The sequence below is a fragment of the Narcine bancroftii genome, chromosome 4 (genome assembly GCF_036971445.1).
Source record: "Narcine bancroftii isolate sNarBan1 chromosome 4, sNarBan1.hap1, whole genome shotgun sequence".
Classification (NCBI taxonomy): Eukaryota; Metazoa; Chordata; class Chondrichthyes; order Torpediniformes; family Narcinidae; genus Narcine; species Narcine bancroftii.
Window position 1 is genome coordinate 101,951,027 of NC_091472.1, and position 18,818 is coordinate 101,969,844.

At 42.2% G+C, this 18,818-nt stretch overlaps 1 protein-coding gene across 7 annotated transcripts in view; it reads left to right on the forward strand.

Annotated features, from left to right (window-relative positions):
* adgb (androglobin) overlaps positions 1-18,818 on the forward strand; it is a 308,223-nt gene that overhangs the window by 55,731 nt on the left and 233,674 nt on the right. For all 7 annotated transcript variants that reach the window (XM_069932245.1, XM_069932246.1, XM_069932240.1 and 4 more), the window contains exons 6-9: positions 357-557; positions 8,855-8,994; positions 11,991-12,077; positions 15,260-15,447. In XM_069932245.1, the coding sequence (XP_069788346.1) occupies positions 357-557; positions 8,855-8,994; positions 11,991-12,077; positions 15,260-15,447 (616 nt within the window). The remainder of the gene's footprint in view (positions 1-356; positions 558-8,854; positions 8,995-11,990; positions 12,078-15,259; positions 15,448-18,818) is intronic.

An 18,818-nucleotide genomic window follows, 5' to 3' on the forward strand; every position in this document is an offset into this window, starting at 1 on the left:
ATGATACAGAACAATTTCAAGTCTAAATTGCTTTTTAATAATACAGTAAAAGACCAAGGACACTTTTAAACGAGGAAGGCACTTTAATAATTGATTCACATTTGTATTTGCAGAAATCCTCCATGACTGCATCATTTTGTGTGGCATTTTACCTTTGCCATTTACAGTACAGAAAGAAAATAACTCCTCTTTTTGAATGAAAATCCTATACTGGATTTTGTGACTAAGGTGTTATCTTCAAGTGAAATTGGGAAATAATGTAATGGGTTATGTTAGTGAAGGCATTCCCAGTTCTCTCCTGAATTGTATCGCTATTTTAAAAACTGAAGTAATTTCCTCTGTTCTGTTGTTATCAGATGATGCGATGGATTATCTGTGAAATCACTATGCTATGGGACACCTGTTTAAGTACCACATTAAATGATAAAAGCTTGCTGGAAGAAGCAGGAGCCCCCTGGAAACCCTGGGAGCACATTTATGCTCTTTGTAAGGCCGTGAAAGGGCACCTACCTCTCTACAACAGCTACGGAAAATACATTGTGAGGCTGTACTGGATGGTAAGAATTTGGTTTGTATTTTGTGTGGACTTGGAATTGCCTGTTTGATTGAAAATAAAGAGTGAGTATTTTTGTACTGACAATAACCACAAAAGCAGTGCGAGTATAAGAAGCTTTAATAAACTAATATGTACACTAAGAGGACTTGGTCTCTCTGGAAGACAAACCTGGAAGGCTGGACTGCTTTATGTACAAGGTCATCAGGATGACCCCTGGTGACCTAATGGTGTAATTACATATCACCACTTTTAAAAATTTTTTTTTATTTTTCACACTATGAACCATACTGACCAAAATACATACAGACATTTTTCTCTTGAATATACACAGAGTCACAATTTTGAAACTACTGTTGTGATGCCAGGTTTCTAATTTGCCCACACCTTCTGGCATGGACCCCGGCCAAAATGGCCACCTGTGGCTTCTCCACATCTGCATCTTTCAGGCCTCGATTCCAGAATCCCACATCACGAACCAGGCGGATAAAGTGTTTCAGAAGGACAGTGAGGAAACCCCATTTCGAAAATTGGTGAAGCTAAGACAAAGGAGGAAAAACCCAACACCCAACCCCAACCAACCAATTTTCCCTTGCAACCGCTGCAACCGTGCAAGCCCGCATCAGACTTGTCAGTCACCAGCAGACGTGGACATACCCCTCCATAAATCTTCGTCCGCGAAACCAAGCCAAAGAAAGAAGACAGACAAAGGAAGTAGGCACATGCCTCCCCTCCAGATTGCCTCTCAGTTGCAAGCCACCTGGACTCGGAAGTGTGTGTCATTCCTTTATTGTTGCAGGATTTAACTTCTGGAGCTGCCTCCCAACAGCACTTTGGCAGAATTTTACCACTGACAACTTCTCAGGGTAGATTTAGGGTGTGGCAACAAATTCCATCTTTACTGGCAATGGTGACAATCCAAAAGGTGAAATGTTAATACGATACAATAGGAATTGTCTTTGGAAATATCGCGAGATTCTCCAGGTATTGCCAAGCGCAGTAATTTTACAATGTTTTAAGAGTAGTGCTGGAAGTGGTGAGAGCATATCGGAAGGAAGTGGCTTTGATGTGCGTCCTTCATCAGGTATTTGTAAAAGAGTAGTTCAGCATTGAAATGGGCCATTCAGCCCATCATGTCTGTGCTGACCATTATGCCTATCTATTTTGATCCCACTGCCCTGCATTAATTCCATGCCGCTCATTGTTCAGCTCATTCAAGTACCTTTTAATTACAGTTATTGTTCATGCTTTTCACCACCTCCTCCAGCAGCTTATTCCAGTCCTCACTGTGGGGGGGGGGGGTGTGAAATCACCCCTCAGATCCTCTTTTGACCTCGCTGCAATGAGAAATACTCTGGCCGATTACCCTGCCCACCCCTATCACAATTTATATATGGCTACCATATTATCTCTCAACCTCTTTTGTTGAGGTTGTAAAAGGCACAGCATAAATCTTCCTTTCTAAAACACAGCAGATAATGCCCAGTGATGATGTGCAGATATACTGTAACTAACTTTTCCTCCAGCGTCTAAAACTGGAAGACATGGACGTGTTAAGGTGAAGGAAGTGTCAGGGAGCATTCACAGTATTTAAGACACAGACAAATAGATTTTCGAAGAATTAGGGTTGCAGGAAACATGGAGCGGAATCCACGGCCAGATCAACCATGGTGTTGTTGAATGGCGGAGCAGGCCCAACAGACCCTTTGGCTGACTCCTCCATTTCTCATGTTTTATCTGATGAAATTTTTTTTCACCCGGAGAGTGGCTGGAATCTGGAATCTTTCACCCGGAGAGTGGCTGGAATCTGGAATCTTTCACCCGGAGAGTGGCTGGAATCTGGAATCTTTCACCCGGAGAGTAGCTGGAATCTGGAATGCACAGTCTGAGCGTTTGATGGATGCAGGGATTCTCAGAATATTTCAGAAGTGTCTGGTAGAGCCTTGAATCACCAAAGCATAGGAAGCTGCAGACTAAGTGCTGGCAAATAGGATGTTACTGATGCATATTTGATGGTCAGCGTGGATGTGATGGGCCATGTGACTGTGACTCTGTGGGTGGCAGTAAAGATCAAGTTTAACATTCAGTTGAAATGAGAATCTGGAGACAAGGGGAGTTGCAGCCGTTTTACATCAGTAATAGTTAAATGGAAAATGTTTATGCAACTGGGAAAATAGAAAAGTTGACTTGAACACTGAGCTGGAAATGAACTTGGTGAGCAGGAACCAGGGCAAGAGCTGCTTAAAACCTTGCTCCACAATGCCACCTGGTGGCTTGTACATACAATTACATGAAGACACAAACCCAGTTAGTTTTAATAGGACACGCAGTCAGGCAAAACTTGACAGAGGTGCATTAATTAATAAGGACATAGAAAATGCAAGAGTTGTGAGTAAAAATAAGCTCTTATCAGCCTTAGAATTTGAATGATTTTGTTGAAAGTCTGGAAATAAAATACTGATATCTTGCTGAGAAAATGGCTACAAAGCTGATATAAGCATTCAACTGATTCACAATGAATTTCAGAGAAAAACATCCACACGTCCTACCCGGTTTTGTGAGTAATTCCACATCATTGTGATTGGCTTATCCTTCTTTATCCTTTGGATATATCCTTTGTATAAAGTGAATGCTCACGGTCTTTTTCCCAGAGTAGACAAGGTTCAAGGTTCCTTTAATTGTCATGTAATAATACATTAAAAATATACTTTAAATTTCGTCTGCTGTAAGGCAAACAAACAGTTTCCATGTGCATTGCCCAGCACCCTTAACAATAGGAGAAGGAGAAACAAAAAAGAATCACTGAGAGTCTGTGGATTCCCCTCCAGTGCTGCTGCAGCTTCTGCAGCCGAACAGAAACTCCAGAAACAAACCTCTGACATGAACAGGAAACCTTTTACCCCGAGCCCCTTCGGGAATCATTCTTTCCCTCAGCACTCTCTTGAAACCTGGTTCCCATGACCCAGTCTTCATCTGCCTCTAGCCAGTGTGGGTCCTGCAGCCACTGAGACCTTCACTGGTCCACTGTTGTGGTCACCGTGCTGTAGGGTCATGTCCTATGCTTCTTCTCAATGGGGATATTTTCCCAATTTCTTATGCCCTGCTCTGGTCCATTGTTTCCTGAAGTCTGCAACCCCTCGTGACCGCTGCTGAGCACAGGCCCTGCCATCTTGGGCACAGAACTCTTGATTGAGGATTGTACTTACAAACACCATCGCCTCCTTTAACAGGCTGATTAAAACCTGTACAGAGCCACTGGCATTAGGACAGGGCGGTTGAAATCAGCGCTGTGTCTTCACTCTCCCGGGTCCGCACCAGTGGCAGCACTGCCTTTACAGCAACTCCGGCAGTGCCATCATCTGTCTAGAACCAAAGAGCACAGGTTTATGCTAAAGATTTAAGAGGGACCTGAGGGGTGACTTTTTTTACTCAGGCAGTGGTCTGTACATGGAATGAGCTGCTCAAGGAAACTGAAGAAATAGGCACAATATCAATGTTCAAAAGAATTTTATAGAAATACATTGATCGGAAGGGCTTTGAAGGATTTGGACCAATGTGGGATTAGCCCAGAACACCATCTTGATCAGCATGGAGAAATTGGGCCTAAGGGCCTGTTCCCTGCTGTTTGACATAATGTGTCCAGATAGCCACTCAGATGAAAGGAGCTTCATGGAGAATCCCCTCGCCTATATTATGGTGATCAATATCTCAGAATGAGTTCCAAGAGTGGTAAGTGGGGTGCCACAGGGGTTGGTGTTAGGCCCACAACTGTTCATCATTTACGTTGATGACTTGGAGGAGGGGACAAAATGTGGTGTAGCCAAGTTTGCGGATGACACCAAATTGAGTGGAAGAGCAAATTGTAATGAGGATGTGGAGAGTCTGCAAAGGGATATAGTTAAGCTGGATGAGTGGGTAAAGGTCTGGCAGATGGAGTACAATGTTAGTCAGTGTGAGGTTATCCATTTTGGAAAGAAAAATAAAAGAGCTGAATATTATTTAAATGGTGAAAAACTACAGCATTCTGTTGTGCAGAGGGACTTGGGAGTGCTTGTGCATGAATCGCGAAAAGTTTGGTTGCAGGTGCAGCAGGTTATTAAGAAGGCAAATGGAATGTTGGCCTTCAACGCTAGAGGAATTGAATTCAGGAGTAGGGAGGTAATGTTGCAACTGTATAAGGTACTGGTGAGACCGCACCTGGAGTACTGTGTCTAGTTCTGGTCTCCATATTTGAGGAAGGATATACTGGCTTTGGAGACGGTCCAGAGGAGGTTTACTAGGTTGATCCCTGGGATGAAGGGGTTGACTTATGATGAAAGATTAAATCATCTTGAATTGTATTCGCTTGAGTTCAGAAGAATGAGAGGAGATCTTATAGAAACATATAGGATTATGAAGGGTATGGATAGGATAGATGTAGGAAGGTTTTTTGAGCTGGCCGGGGAAACTAAAACGAAAGGACACAGTCTCAAGATTCGGGGGAGTAGATTTAGGACAGAGATGAGGAAAAATAGTTTTTCCCAGAGAGTAGTGAATGTTTGGAATTCTCTAACCAGGGAAGTGGTTGAGGCTGCTTCATTAAACATTTTTAAAATTCTGTTAGATAAATTTTTACATGATAGAGGAATTAGGGGATATGGGGAGAAGGCAGGTAGGTGGAGTTAGGTCATAAATTAGATCAACCATGATCTTATTGAATGGCAGAGCAGGCTCAATGGGCCATTTTTGGCCTATTCCTGTTCCTACTTCCTGTGTTCCTATGTTTCTGGAAACACCTGTTATGTTGTCACCACCTTACCCTATATTAACAATAATAACAAGGGTGTAGGTTTGGTTAATTTGAATAAATCTATGAATGTGTTCATACTTAACAAGTGAATTCAATCATATAGTCAATTTTTAAATAGAAAAGAATCTAAAATTCTACAAAATCATCGAACTTTCAAGCAAGTCCAAAGCACGGTGTATTTTGTAGCCCTTGTCAAATTATTGCAATAAAGCAGACTTGATGCACAGCTTTAGGTGTTTGATCGAAGCCAGATCCCTTCTGGCATTTAGAATAAACATTGCCAATCAAATGTGTCGTTTCCCCTCCATCAGCCTCACCAAGAATCAAATCAACAGAGCAGCATGAGTCATAATTAAGGAACTGCTAGAGATCCTGCTTGCTTTGGTTATCCTATTTCTTGGTTGACTTAATACTGTTTTGACTACTGCACAAAGATTAAATAAAGTATGCAGACAAACCTTCATTAAATGGCTGTTGTATTATTGAGAGTCTTTAATGATAGTCTCCATACCAGTGTCTCTGGGTAACAGTGAAAACAAAGGTTGAGCAAAAGAGCTAAAAGCAAATAAAGGAATAAGGCAAGACGAATAAAAAGGTCACTTGCTTGATACAACCAGTTCATTTCACATCCAGAAATTTCCAGGGTTTTTTTTTGCCATCATTGTCGATTTTGGGGTGCTTTTTTTGAAAATTAAGAATGATCGGATATAGATTATTCCTGTTAAAGGCGGACTAGATAAGATAGACAGATATAAACAATTTTTTTCAAATAGGAAACCAATCATCAAGTTGGTCCACACTGAAGAAGGTTTTTCCTCATGCAGATTCTAATGAAAATCATAACTTCTATTGCTAAATACCTGAAGCAATTTGAACTTTCATGATGGAGTTTTTTTGTAAAAGCAACCAGCGCTCAACCGGCTACCAATGATGACCTGCTGTGATGGGGAACTTCTCACGTGATATCTCAAGACACTAAATAAAACTGCCATGAAATTGAAGTTCAATAAAATTATAATCTGGAGCTACAATGGGTAAAAGAAGCAAAGATCAGTCATGTTATTACTTCAATAGCAGAAGGAGCATGAAGGGCTTTCTTTCTCTCTTACCAGTAGAATTTATGCCGAACTGATTCCACCAACAGGTCAGATTACTGAAGTTCTGATTGGACATAATTTTCCCAGTGACTTGTTTGTAGAGCTGTACTTTCAGCACCTTTGCTTCCAGTGTCAGCAAAACTTTTGTACATAATTTACCCATGTGCAGGTTGGAATATTGTTGGGCTGAAGAGGAGGAGTTTGCAAGGTTACAGATGACCTGACTTATAGAAATGCCACTTTGCATAAATTGTCCCACACATTTTTAAAGCAGATAGTAATAATAATGAAATGTGATGTTCATAATGATAAGATATGGTAGAGATTCCACAGTTTAATTATTAAGAATTTAGGGGCAAATATTCAATGAAATTAACTATTGCAAATGTCTGCTGGACAATATTATAAGGGAGCCTATAAAAAAAAAGCAGATGTTGGTAGACTCTCAGAGAAATTGGCTTTCAGACACTTCTCAGAAATAAAACCCTTGTCAGAGACTGCCTGTACTTGCTGCACAATGATCTTCTGACCTAATCAATGGATGCCTTCCTCAATAGAAATATCCATTCTGTACAAATAAAAAAAGATAACATGCTGCAAAATTCTTCAATTCAGTAAAGCATTTAAATTCTGTGCCATTTGATAGAATTTCTGGGCTTCTGCATTTGATTCTCACCATGGTGTTGAGTCAGTGTCCAATGCAGATCGATCATATTGTGCATGAGCCTTAAGGTAAGACTTAGCACAGAATAATGGTTGTCAGAGGTTACAGTACATATATACCTCTTTGAAAACACTTTCCATATGTGGGTGTCAAAGAGTGTGGCTGGAATGGAGTGATTCTTTTCAATGTTGCCTTCTTTTCCAAGGTAGTAGAAGGATAGACGAAGTAGGAGGGAGGTAGGAAGGGTGTGTATGATGGCCTGAGCTACAGACACAACCCTACAACATGCAAATGGAAATCTCAAAAGCAATTCTGTATCTTCATCAGTGAAAATGGTGCCCCTCAGATCCCTTTTAAATCTATGCCCCCTTATTTTAGACACCCCTTCTTGGGAAGAAGACTGTTTAGCTTATCCATGCCCCTTTTGATTTTATAAATCTTGATAAATCTCATGCTCTATGGAGAAAATTCTAAGCCTATTGAGTCTCGCTTTATAACTTAAGCCAGATGAAAGGCAGCATTGGCTTGTCAATGTTCTGGCTGATAACGTTGCTCTTGTTCGCATTTGCACTTCGTACTAACACCAAACCACATTAATGAACAGAAGCATCCAGTCACCAAAGACTTAGCAAGTGTGAATGCCTGAAAAAGTTCTCTCGCGCAGCAGGCATAAAAATTAGGTGTGATAAAATTCACTGTGGTAGTTCTAGAATTTGAATTGTTTAAAAAATATTGCAAGCTGTTAAATTGCATTCAGTTCACATATCTTTTAAGAAAGCAAATTTACTCATGGGCATTTGGCTTCCTCTGTCCACAACCTGTAGAGGGTTGTGTCTGTAGCTCAGGCAATCATACACACCCTTCCTACCTCCCTCCTACTTCGTCTATCCTTCCACTACCTTGGAAAAAAAGGCAACATTGAAAAGAATCACTCCATTCCAGCCACACTCATCTGGAAAGTGTTTTTAAAGAGGTGGTTAGCGGAAGAATTAGCTGTGGGTTGTCCTTTCACAATGCAATAGCTGGCTGACTGTGGCAATGGGAGAGGATTGACTGCCCATTGTTATGAGCATAAGATGGTCCAGAGAACCAAGCAAGAATTAAAAACAAGTCTTGTGGTCCAAGAACATGGAACAGTTCAGCACAAGAACAGGCTCATCTCCTCTGAGCATGATGCCCAAATTAGACTAAAATGTCTGCTTGCATGTAATCCATATCCCTCTATTCACTGCATTCTCAAAGGATCAGGGATGATTGCTCCATCAGATACTGATACAAAATATGATGATATAGTAAAGGTGGCATAATTAGTGTAGTAGTTAGTGCAACGCTGTTATAGTGCCAATGACCCAGGTTGGAATCCAGCAGTGTTTGTAGGGGGTTTGTACATTCTCCCCTTGACCATGTGGGTTTCTTCTGGGTTCTCTGGTTTCAGAGACTTTCCAAAGACAAACAGGTTAATTAGTGTATTTGGACAGCACAGGCTCGTGAGCCAGAAGGGATTGTAACTGCACTGTATCTCTAAATTTAAATTTTTAATAATTTGACAAGTTTCAGGCTGAATCTCAGAATGAGATGCACAATCTAGGTGCTGAGTCCGATTCATTAAAGTAATTACCATCGTCGATCAGCTGCATATCTCTGCACTGCAGGGTTGTGCTGCAATATGTTGTGCTGAATGGCAAGGGCTGATTGGATTTAGATGTTGACAAGATTTCCTGCTGACCATCTATCCTCCTGTCTCTTCCCAGGGGTGCTGGCGCAAGATTACTCTGGATGATACCATGCCCTTTGACAAACAAGGCAACCTGCTGCTTCCAGCCTCAACCTGTCAGGAGGAGCTCTGGCCAATGCTGCTGTCAAAAGCTCTCATTAAACTTGCAAACATCGAGTATGTTACAATCATCTTTTTAAGGTCACGGTCCTCCATGAATGAGGTTAGCTGTTTAATCCTGAAAAACTGTGTGCAGTCACAAGAAAAAAAAATCCTTCCCACTACTGCATCTGGGAGGAAAATGAATTCTTTGGTCACTAAGGTACATTGAAAATCCAGAAATCTTGCAGCACAGAGACAGGCCATTTGGCCCATCCAATCTGTGTAGAATATCTGAAAGAGTTTGTCCATTGAGCTGCTGCTCTTTCCTCTCATTCATTCCTGTTCTTTTCCTGGTTAATTATTTTTCCAATTCCTGATTGAAAGTTATTGCCGAATCTGATTTTTGACTTGTGCATTCCAGATTGTAACAGCTCATTGTATATTTTAAAACAAATCCTTATCTCTGCTTTTTTATTCTGCAGTGACCATAATTCTGTACCGTCCTGTCAGTTTCTCAATGACCTATTCTCCTTAATCTTCTCTACAGTAAGGAGCATAGCTCCAATGTCTTAGCTGTCTCTGATGCTCTCTGGGTGGAGTGTGCTATCACTTCTGTTGAGGTGCCACAGGGTCGCAATTATTAGAACTGCTGCTGCAGAGCTCCAGTGACCTGGGTTTTATCCTGGCCTTGGATGCTACCTGCATAGAATTGCAGTGATTTCCCTCTAGTGTCTCCCATCCTGGAGAGTCATAAATCCATATAGCACAGAAATTGGACCTCTGGTCCAACTCATCATACAAAGCAATTCCAAGCTGGTATGTACACAATTAACATCATTCAAAAAACTCTATAAAAGAACAAATGCAATCATCACAAATTGTGATTTTATTCTCAGTACAAGTATGAGGACATGAGGAATGGGAAGGAACAAAGGGATCTAGGAATGTACATATACATTGTTGTCGTGGCATCACAGGTAGACAGGGTTGTGAAGAAAGCTTTTGGCATCTTGGCCTTCATAAATCAAAGTATTGAGTTCAGGAGTTGGGATGTTATAAATTTGGAGCATTGTGTCCAGTTCTCAAACTATAGGAAGGATATCAGTAAGATTGAAAGAGTGGAGAGAAGATTTACTAGGATGTTGTCAGGTCTTCAGGAGTTGAATTACAGGTGAAAATTAAAAAGGTTAGGACTTTATTCCTTAGAGAGTAGAAGAATGAGGGAAGATTTAATGGAGGTTTACAAAATTATGAGAGGGATAGACAGAGTAAATGTGAGTAGGCTCTTTCCTCTTCGATTAGGAAAGATAAATACAAGAGGACATGGCTTTAGGGTTAAAGGGGAATGGTTCAGGGGGAACATTAGGGGAAACTTTTTCACTCAGAGTGGTGTGAGTGGTAAATGCGAGCTCACTTAAGTTTTAAAAATAAACTGGACAGATACATGGATGGGAGAGGTCTGGAGGGTTATGGAATGGGTGCAGGTCAGTGGGACTAGTGGTATGATGTTTTCAGCAAAGACGAGAAGGGCCAAATGACCTGTTTTCTCTGCTATAGTGTTCTATGGTTCATGATAACAGGCTCTTTCAACCCACAAGTCAGTGCTGTCCAATTGAACTACAACTCCCACTACATTTTATAGAGTGGGAAGAAATCAGAGCCCTTGGGGGAAACCCACACAGACATAGGGAGAACAAACAAATTCCTTATAGACAGCGCAGGATTCAAACCCCAGTCCCGATCGCTGGCGCTGTAACAGTGTTGCACTAAGCACCATGCTAACCTTGCTAAAGAGAAATGTGCTGTATTTCTTCATATCAGGAGTTTATCTTGTTTAAATTAAGAAAAATTATTTTAAATTACCTTGCCCTCTCACTTTTTCATTAAACACCAACTGACTCTCACTGTTTTGGAGCCCTTTTATCTCAATGTGTAAAATAAGGAGTGGTTACGCCATACTGTTCCAATGCTATTTATGTACAGCTTGCCTCCCCATCCCCCACCCTTTTGTCCTTCCAATTAATCTTTGAGCTACATCAGGCCAAAAATTCTCCTCCCAAACTCCCACTTCACCAAAATTGTGGTCAGCTTCAGATTATCTCCTCCTATGGCTTATTTCCAAAATTATCTTTTGAAGGGTGTTGAGATACTCACTGATACTACAACCAAAAAAATTGTGTGAATGCATGTTACTTTCAAACATAATGCTTCAGAGTTTACGGAGGCTTGGTATGACATTGAAGATCTTGGCACATTTCCACAGATGTGTAGTGGAAAGTGTGTTGACCGGCTGCCCCTATTCCTCTGAGTGATTGGCCATGCAAAAGGTAGTGGATACAGCCCAGTAAATTACAGGCAAAACTCTTCCCACCATTGAGGAAATCTTCATGGAATGATACTGTCAGAGAACAGCAGCAATCTTCAATGACCCTCACCACCCAGACATGATCTATTCTCATTGCTGCCATTAGGAAAGAGGTATAGATGCCACAAGACCTGTGCCGCCAGGTTCAGGAACATTTGCTACCCCTTCACCATCAAATGCCTAAACAACAAATTCATAGAGACTCATTTAAGGACCCTTACTTTGCACATTAAATATTACTGAATTTTTTTTCTATATTGCACAGTTAGTTGACATTTCTCTCTTCTGTATACATATCTTTTCTTAATTAAAGTTTTTTTGCACTACCGATAAGTAGAAATTCTGCCTGGCCCTTAGAAAAAAAGAATTTCATGGTTGTAGGTGATGTCATGTATGTACTGTGACAAGAACTCTGAACTTTACCACCCATTCCCGGTTTAAAAAAAATGCAAATACTTGTATGTAGGCCTCTTAATAAGACATACAAGCCAAAATAAAGCTCAAGAGAAACCCAAAGACAAATGTAAATCTAACATAAATAATAGTGCATTCCAAAAGAAGGTGAAGACCTTTGTTTTAATGACCCCTTGCACAACGTCAGACCATCAATTGGAATTGTCATTAGTTTTGAGTATGCTGATGAAGATCTCTTCTGTAAGACACTTCAGCAGTGTGTGTTTGTAATCTCTCTATTTTATGTCTATAGCATGATTACAACAGGAAGAAAAGAACTGGGGGACTTCACTGTATTGCATTCCCTTACTGGCTGGCGTCCTGAGATCATTCCACTTTGGTATGTACCTGTCTAAAGTTTCATTTGGAGGTCTTCACCTTAAACGTGTTTTATCATCCTGACTATTGGGAATAAGACAGGTTGAACATTTGAAATGACTTTGCTGCTTTTCTACCCTCAACAACAATAATTGGTTCAGTACAGAAAGAATCTCTATCAAATACCTTTATCAATCCAATTAACAACAACAGCAAGCAAACAACTAAGGTTTATCTGACTTTCCCTAAAATATTTAGGAAAGGTAATACTCGGGAATAGGAGTCTTTGTTGGCTAAATGCTTTGCCTGATCCATTGAAATCTCCACGCTTTCTATCTGGGATAATTCACTCCAATGAAGATTGGTTACCAGAGTTTTCACTGTTCCTTCTCCCAAATTTCCATTTTTATACATTTCATAATCAGATCAATTTTGTGGTTTGATTTTGTTGGATAAAGGTCACCTGACAGAACTGTGTTGCATTTTTTTGGGCCCTAGCCCAAGGCTGCAAGCCTCAATTAATTTATTGTTTTATTACCTCATCGCAGACTTAGAGTCTGAGACCATTTCAAACACTTGTTTGAGGTTGCTCCAGGTGCAAAATTGTTGGTTGTAAAGCAGTCTCACAAAGTGTCAACCTCCATTCCTCAAGGACATGGCAAAGAACAAAGACATTTTATTTGTCTGCTTCCACTATCCTTAGCTCATTCGAGGTCACTTCTTTGAATTAGTTTTTGGCCAACAACTGGATCATTGAATTGTAATAATTTCACAAGTTTAAAGCATTATCTCGTGTCCCACTTATAACAATCTGCTCACTTTCATTTAGCCATTCCTTCAGCCATCTCGCATCATATTTTTATGCTCAGTCCTAAATTTTAACAAAAAGAGCAAAATTTCAAACCTGAGGTGAAGGGAACATTTGGCCAAGTATGACATAAAGAAAACTTGGTAAAACTGATCAATGAAAATCAAAGGTAACCCATATTTTGAATGCAGGAATACCTCACACAAAAAAAATGGTGGTGGTTGTTGGAGATATATCAGCTCAGTCTAGGAGTGTCTTGGCCCAACTGTCTTCAGGAGCTTCCTTCTGCTAGAGACTTTCAGTTCACATCAATGACCTTCCTCCATCTTGAGGATGTCTGCTCATTATTGCAAGATGTGTGGCTCACTCATGATACTGGAATTGAAACATCTTTGTAAGCAGCCATATTTTAATGATGGACTGAGAAGTGGGAAGCAGATTTAGTGCCACATCAAACAATGATAATCTCCAGCAAAATAAAGTCCATCTACCTTTGACATTCAATGAACAGCATTACCACCCCAGAGTACAATCCCTGAGTTTCATTAATGATCAGCAAAACGTGTACTGTGCTACGAGAGTAGGTGTGAACCTGAATATTCTTCAGTTTGTGATTCCTTTTCTAATTCCCCAAAGCCTTTTACATTTGAAAGGAACAACTTTCATAAGCCAAGTTATGCTCTTAAATTCATTGCCTGTTGAGGTGGTGAAAACAATCAAGACTTTCAAAGATGATTTGAATGAGCAATTAATGGAAATTAATTTTAAAAAACAATAGAAAAGGAACAGAAAAATGGAAATTAGAATGTCTTACAAGGAACAGTCATTGATGTTATTCAGCAAATAACATTCTTCTGTGCTATTATAATTCCATTAAGATGGAGGGGAGTGAAAAATTCTCTATTTGCCTAAACGATTACAACAACTAACACCTTCCAGAATCTCCATTAGTACTAGAGCACGACAGGGCTGTGTTCTTAGCCCCCTACTCTACTCACTTTCCACCTACAGCAGAGTGGCTCAGTACAACCATAACACCATCTACAAATATACTGACCATACCATGGTAGTGGTTTGAATAAAGGAAGGTGATGAGTTAGCAATCAGGATGGAAATTGAAAACTTGGCTGAATGGTGCACCAACAGCAACCTTGCACTCAATGTCACCAAAACTAAGGGGCTGATTGTTGACTTCAGGAAAGGAAAGCCAGAGGTGTACAATCCAGTGATCATTGGAGAGGGTGAGCAAATTTTAGTTCCTGGGAGTCACTATATCAAAGGATCTTTCCTGGACCCAACCAATGGAATCATGAAGAAAGTACGTCAGTGCTTCTACTTCCTCAGGTTTATGCAGAGGTTTGGTATGACATCAGAAACACTGGCAAATTTCAACAGATGTGTGCTGACTAGCTGCATCAGGTCTGGTATGGGGACACCAATACCTCTGAGAATAAAGCCCTCCAAAAGGTAGTGGACACAGCCCAGGACATCACAGGCAAAACTCTACCCATTATCGAGAACATCTACAGGGAACAGGGAGAGCAGCAATAATCATCAAAGACCCTCACCATCCAGCACACACTCTGTTCTCACTGCTGCCATCAGGAAAGAATATTGGTGCCAAAATACTCGCACCACCATAACAGACTCCTCAATCAGAGACTCATTTAAGGACTCTTAATTGTGCACTTTATTCATTTTCTTTTTGTTCTCTCTGTTTTGCACAGTCAGGAAAAAGGAATCTCAGAGTTGTATGTGATGTCATGTATGTACTCTGACAATACATCTGAAATCTGAACATGGCAGCTCATTTATTTTGTACCACATCCATCACCTTTATGCTCACTTCTTTCACCACTAGAGCACCACAGTTGCAGATACTCACTAAGGTTTATTTGACAGCATCGCCAAAGCCTACAAGCACCCTGCCATCAAGAAGGGCAAGGGCAGCAGGCACATAGGAACATCATGACCTCCAAATTCACCTCCAAACTACAGATTTAGAAATGCATCACTGCAGCCTTGTAGTTGTTGAGTTTAAATCCTGGACTTCTGTGTCCAACAATACCATTGTGTTCCTTCATCAGAAGGACGATGGCAGTTTAAAAAGATGATTATATTGCTGAATCAGGATGGACAGTAAGTTCAAGCCTCGTCAATGCTGCACATGGTCTCTTATGGATTCTCTGACACTGGTGTTTCAATGCAATGACTTTCTGTTTGTGGTTAATATCTGTATGTATGTATGTTTATTTGTATAAATATTTAATCCTTTTTTTCCAGTTAATCCTTTGAAAATGCCAGCAATATTTTTGAATTTCATATTTTAATTAATGCATAACATTATGAATAAGGGAAGAAGTTCCTTAAGAGTAACCTTTTGCTCTTCCTTCCAGCTTTGAAGAGACTGAGAAAATCTGGTCGCTTCTGAAGTTGGCAGTGCCAGAGTTTACTTTGACAAACCAAGAACATGTAAATCAGGAACAGGCTGCAGGTGTGGTTAATTTGGCAGAGTCGGCGGAAAAGGAGAATGAGACAAAGGTTGATAATGCCCTCATCAAACCAGCAGAAAAAATGATCAAAGGTACTGTCATTCATCTTTGAAAATTGTCCTCACTCTTACCAATGCTTCTGCTTCCAGAATGACATAGTAACCTCCTGGCTAGTTTGTTCCTTTATGCCCTCTGCAAAGCGAATTCATCCTTTTTTTTTTTGCCCACCAGTTCCTGTTCACCCTTCAATTATATGAATCTCAAACATCAATATGTTCACTGAATCTGGTCTCTAGTGAAACATTTGTTTTCATTGCTTCACTCCATGGAGGCTATACCCTGAGAGTAGAACTTTACATCCTCAGCCTCTCCTCTTTTAAGTGACTTAAATCCTTTCTGTTTCACCAAACCTTTGGTCACCTGTCTTAAATGTTGCTTGTGTCAATTTTTATCCTACAATGCTTCAGCAAAGCACCTTGGGCTGATTTTCTAATATTAACAATACAATTAAATACACATTGATGAAGGGATGCAACTGATTCTTGGTTTTACTGTTTTGTGAACTTGCTTTGTGGAGATGCACTCTAATAGTTTTATTTTCAGTAATCCACTGAAGATGTATATTGAGGTAATAATATATCTTCATCTGTATTTTTATTTACATTGATAGAATTATTGGCACAGATTTTCCTGAGCAGGGTTTATTGTCTGCATTGTGTCCCCGTTAATCCTTCCACTGAATTTCTCTGGATCTGGAAGCTCAATATCATTGGTGCAGATGATCCTGAAATTATTGAGGGAGCTAAAACCACATTATTGGATGAGCTGGAACAAATTATATCCATTGTACCCCTCTGGACATCTTGACAGCTGGCATAATCTCATTCTGCCATCTTACAAAACTTAACATTTGCTGATATATGGACTCAGAAACAATTAAAAGAACTATTGATGAGCAAATAAACCTATTCTATTAAAAAAAAACAAAAAGCACATTACATAATTAAAAACATAAAACCAAATGTGAATATTTAAACAATTATAAATGACCTTACTACCTTTCTTACCTGCGGTTGTACCCTTCAAGTAAATGTATGTGGGGAAAATCTTTGCTAGACCTTCTTCCGCTGTTGGAACCCACAGGGAATCCCGTGGTAGAGTGCAGAATGGAAATCACTCGCAGGTGCTTTGAGATTCCTGCAAGATTCCATTCTTTACAAGGAAGCCCTGAAGCTCACCAGCATTTATGCTTCAGAACTCAAGCAGTTCATTGCATTGTTCCTGGTATTTACCAGCAGAATCTGTGTATTTGGTGAACTGCCTGTTATGTATTTTACTTAAGCTTCAGTTGGATTGAAGCTTGAATTCTCATCCATTTTCAGAACCTTTGCACACCATGTGTTCAATGGCCACAAAGTCATTGCCAAAATTTGCTCATTAAAGCGAGGGGGAGGCGGTGGCCCCGGCCTCGGCAGAGCGAAGCAGGCGGAGGCCCTAGTCCGGGCAGAAGCGAGGGGGAGGCGGCGGCCCCAGCCTCGGTCGAGTGAGGCAGGTGGAGGCCCCGGTCCGGGCAGAAGCGAGGGGGAGGCGGCGGCCCCGGCCTCGGTTGAGTGAGGCAGGCGGAGGCCCCGATCCGGGCAGAAGCAAGGGGGAGGCGGAGGCCCCGGCCTCGGTCGAGTGAGGCAGACGGAGGCCCCGGTCCGGGCAGAAGTGAGGGGGAGGCGGTGGCCCTGGCCTCGGCAGAGCGAAGCAGGCGGAGGCCCCGGTCCGGGCAGAAGGAAGGAGGCGGCGGCCCCGGTCCGGGCAGAAGGAAGGAGGCGGCGGCCCCGGTCCGGGCACAGAAAAAGCAGCGGCGGCCCCAGCTCTGATCCGGGCAGTATGGTCCGACCTAGGAGGGGAGGCAGGCCCCTCCAGCCCGGCTAAGAAACCTGCATAGGAGAAGGCCACTCCGATATAAAACCTACGAACCAAGGACCTCGCTGCCACATCCCAGCTTGCTTGGCCACGGCACACGAACCATGGGTGTAAAGGGTGGGGCCAGTACTGCGCACACTGCACTCCACCTAAAAGCTCCTTTGCGCAGGCCCGAGGACATGTCCACGTCCTCCCCATCCATGTCCTCCCCCTCAAAAATGCTTACAAACTCAAGCTAGCATGCTGGAACATCAGAACCATGCTAGACAAGGCTGACAGCCACAAACCTGAACGTCGGTCTGCCCTCATCGCACATGAACTCCTCAGACTTGACATCGACATAGCCACTCTCAGTGAAGTCCGCCTTGCAGATGTTGGCAGCCTCCAAGAACGCGGCGCGGGCTACACACTCTACTGGTCTGGCAAACCTATGGATGAACGACGTCTATCTGGTGTAGGCTTCATGGTCAAGAACTCCATTGCCTCCAAACTCTAAAACCTCCTGACAGGCCACTCGGACCGGATCATGTCCATGCGACTCCCCCTTCAAAACAAGCGTCGCATCACCCTCATCAGTGTCTATGCTCCAACCCTCCAGGCGGAACAAGCAGAAAAGGACAAGTTCTACACTGATCAGCGCAACCTCATTCAACGCACCCCTACAGCCGACAAGGTTGTCATCCTTGGCGACTTCAATGCTCGCGTCGGCAAAGACTCAGAAACCTGGCCAGCAATCCTGGGCAAGCATGATGTCGGCAAGTGCAACGACAATGGGCGCCTCCTGTTGGAGCTCTGCACAGAACAGCGGCTTGTCATTACAAACACCCTTTTTCAGCAGAGGGACAGCCTGAAGACTACCTGGATGCATCCCCGATCCAAACACTGGCACCTCCTGGACTACGTCCTGGTGCGAGAAAGAGACAAACTAGATATGCTCCACACCAGGGTCATGCCCAGCGTGGAATTCCACACTGACCACCGGCTGGTTCGCTGCAAGCTCAACCTTCACTTCAAGCCAAAGTCCAGGAACAGTAAAGCCCCCAGAAAGAGGTTCAATGTTGGAAACCTGCAGTCAGACGAAGTGAGACGAAACTTCCAGTAAAACCTCAAAGCAAAGCTCGAGGATGCAATCCGCCTCACGGACTCGTCGCCTGAAACCCTCTGGGATCAGCTGAAGACTACCATACTGCAATCCACTGAAGAGGTACTGGGCTTCTCCTCCAGGAAAAACAAGGACTGGTTCGACGAAAACAGCCAGGAAATCCAGGAGCTGCTGACAAAGAAGCGAGCTGCCCACCAGGCTCACCTTACAAAGCCGTCCTGGCCAGAGAAGAAACAAGCCTTCCGTCGTGCATGCAGCCATCTTCAGCGCAAACTCCGGGAGATCCAAAATGAGTGGTGGACTAGCCTCGCCAAACGAACCCAGCTCAGCGCGGACATTGGCGACTTCAGGGGATTTTACAAGGCTCTAAAGACTGTTTACGGCCCCTCACCCCAAGTCCAAAGCCCGCTGCACAGCTCAGACAGCAAAGTCCTCCTCAGCGACAAG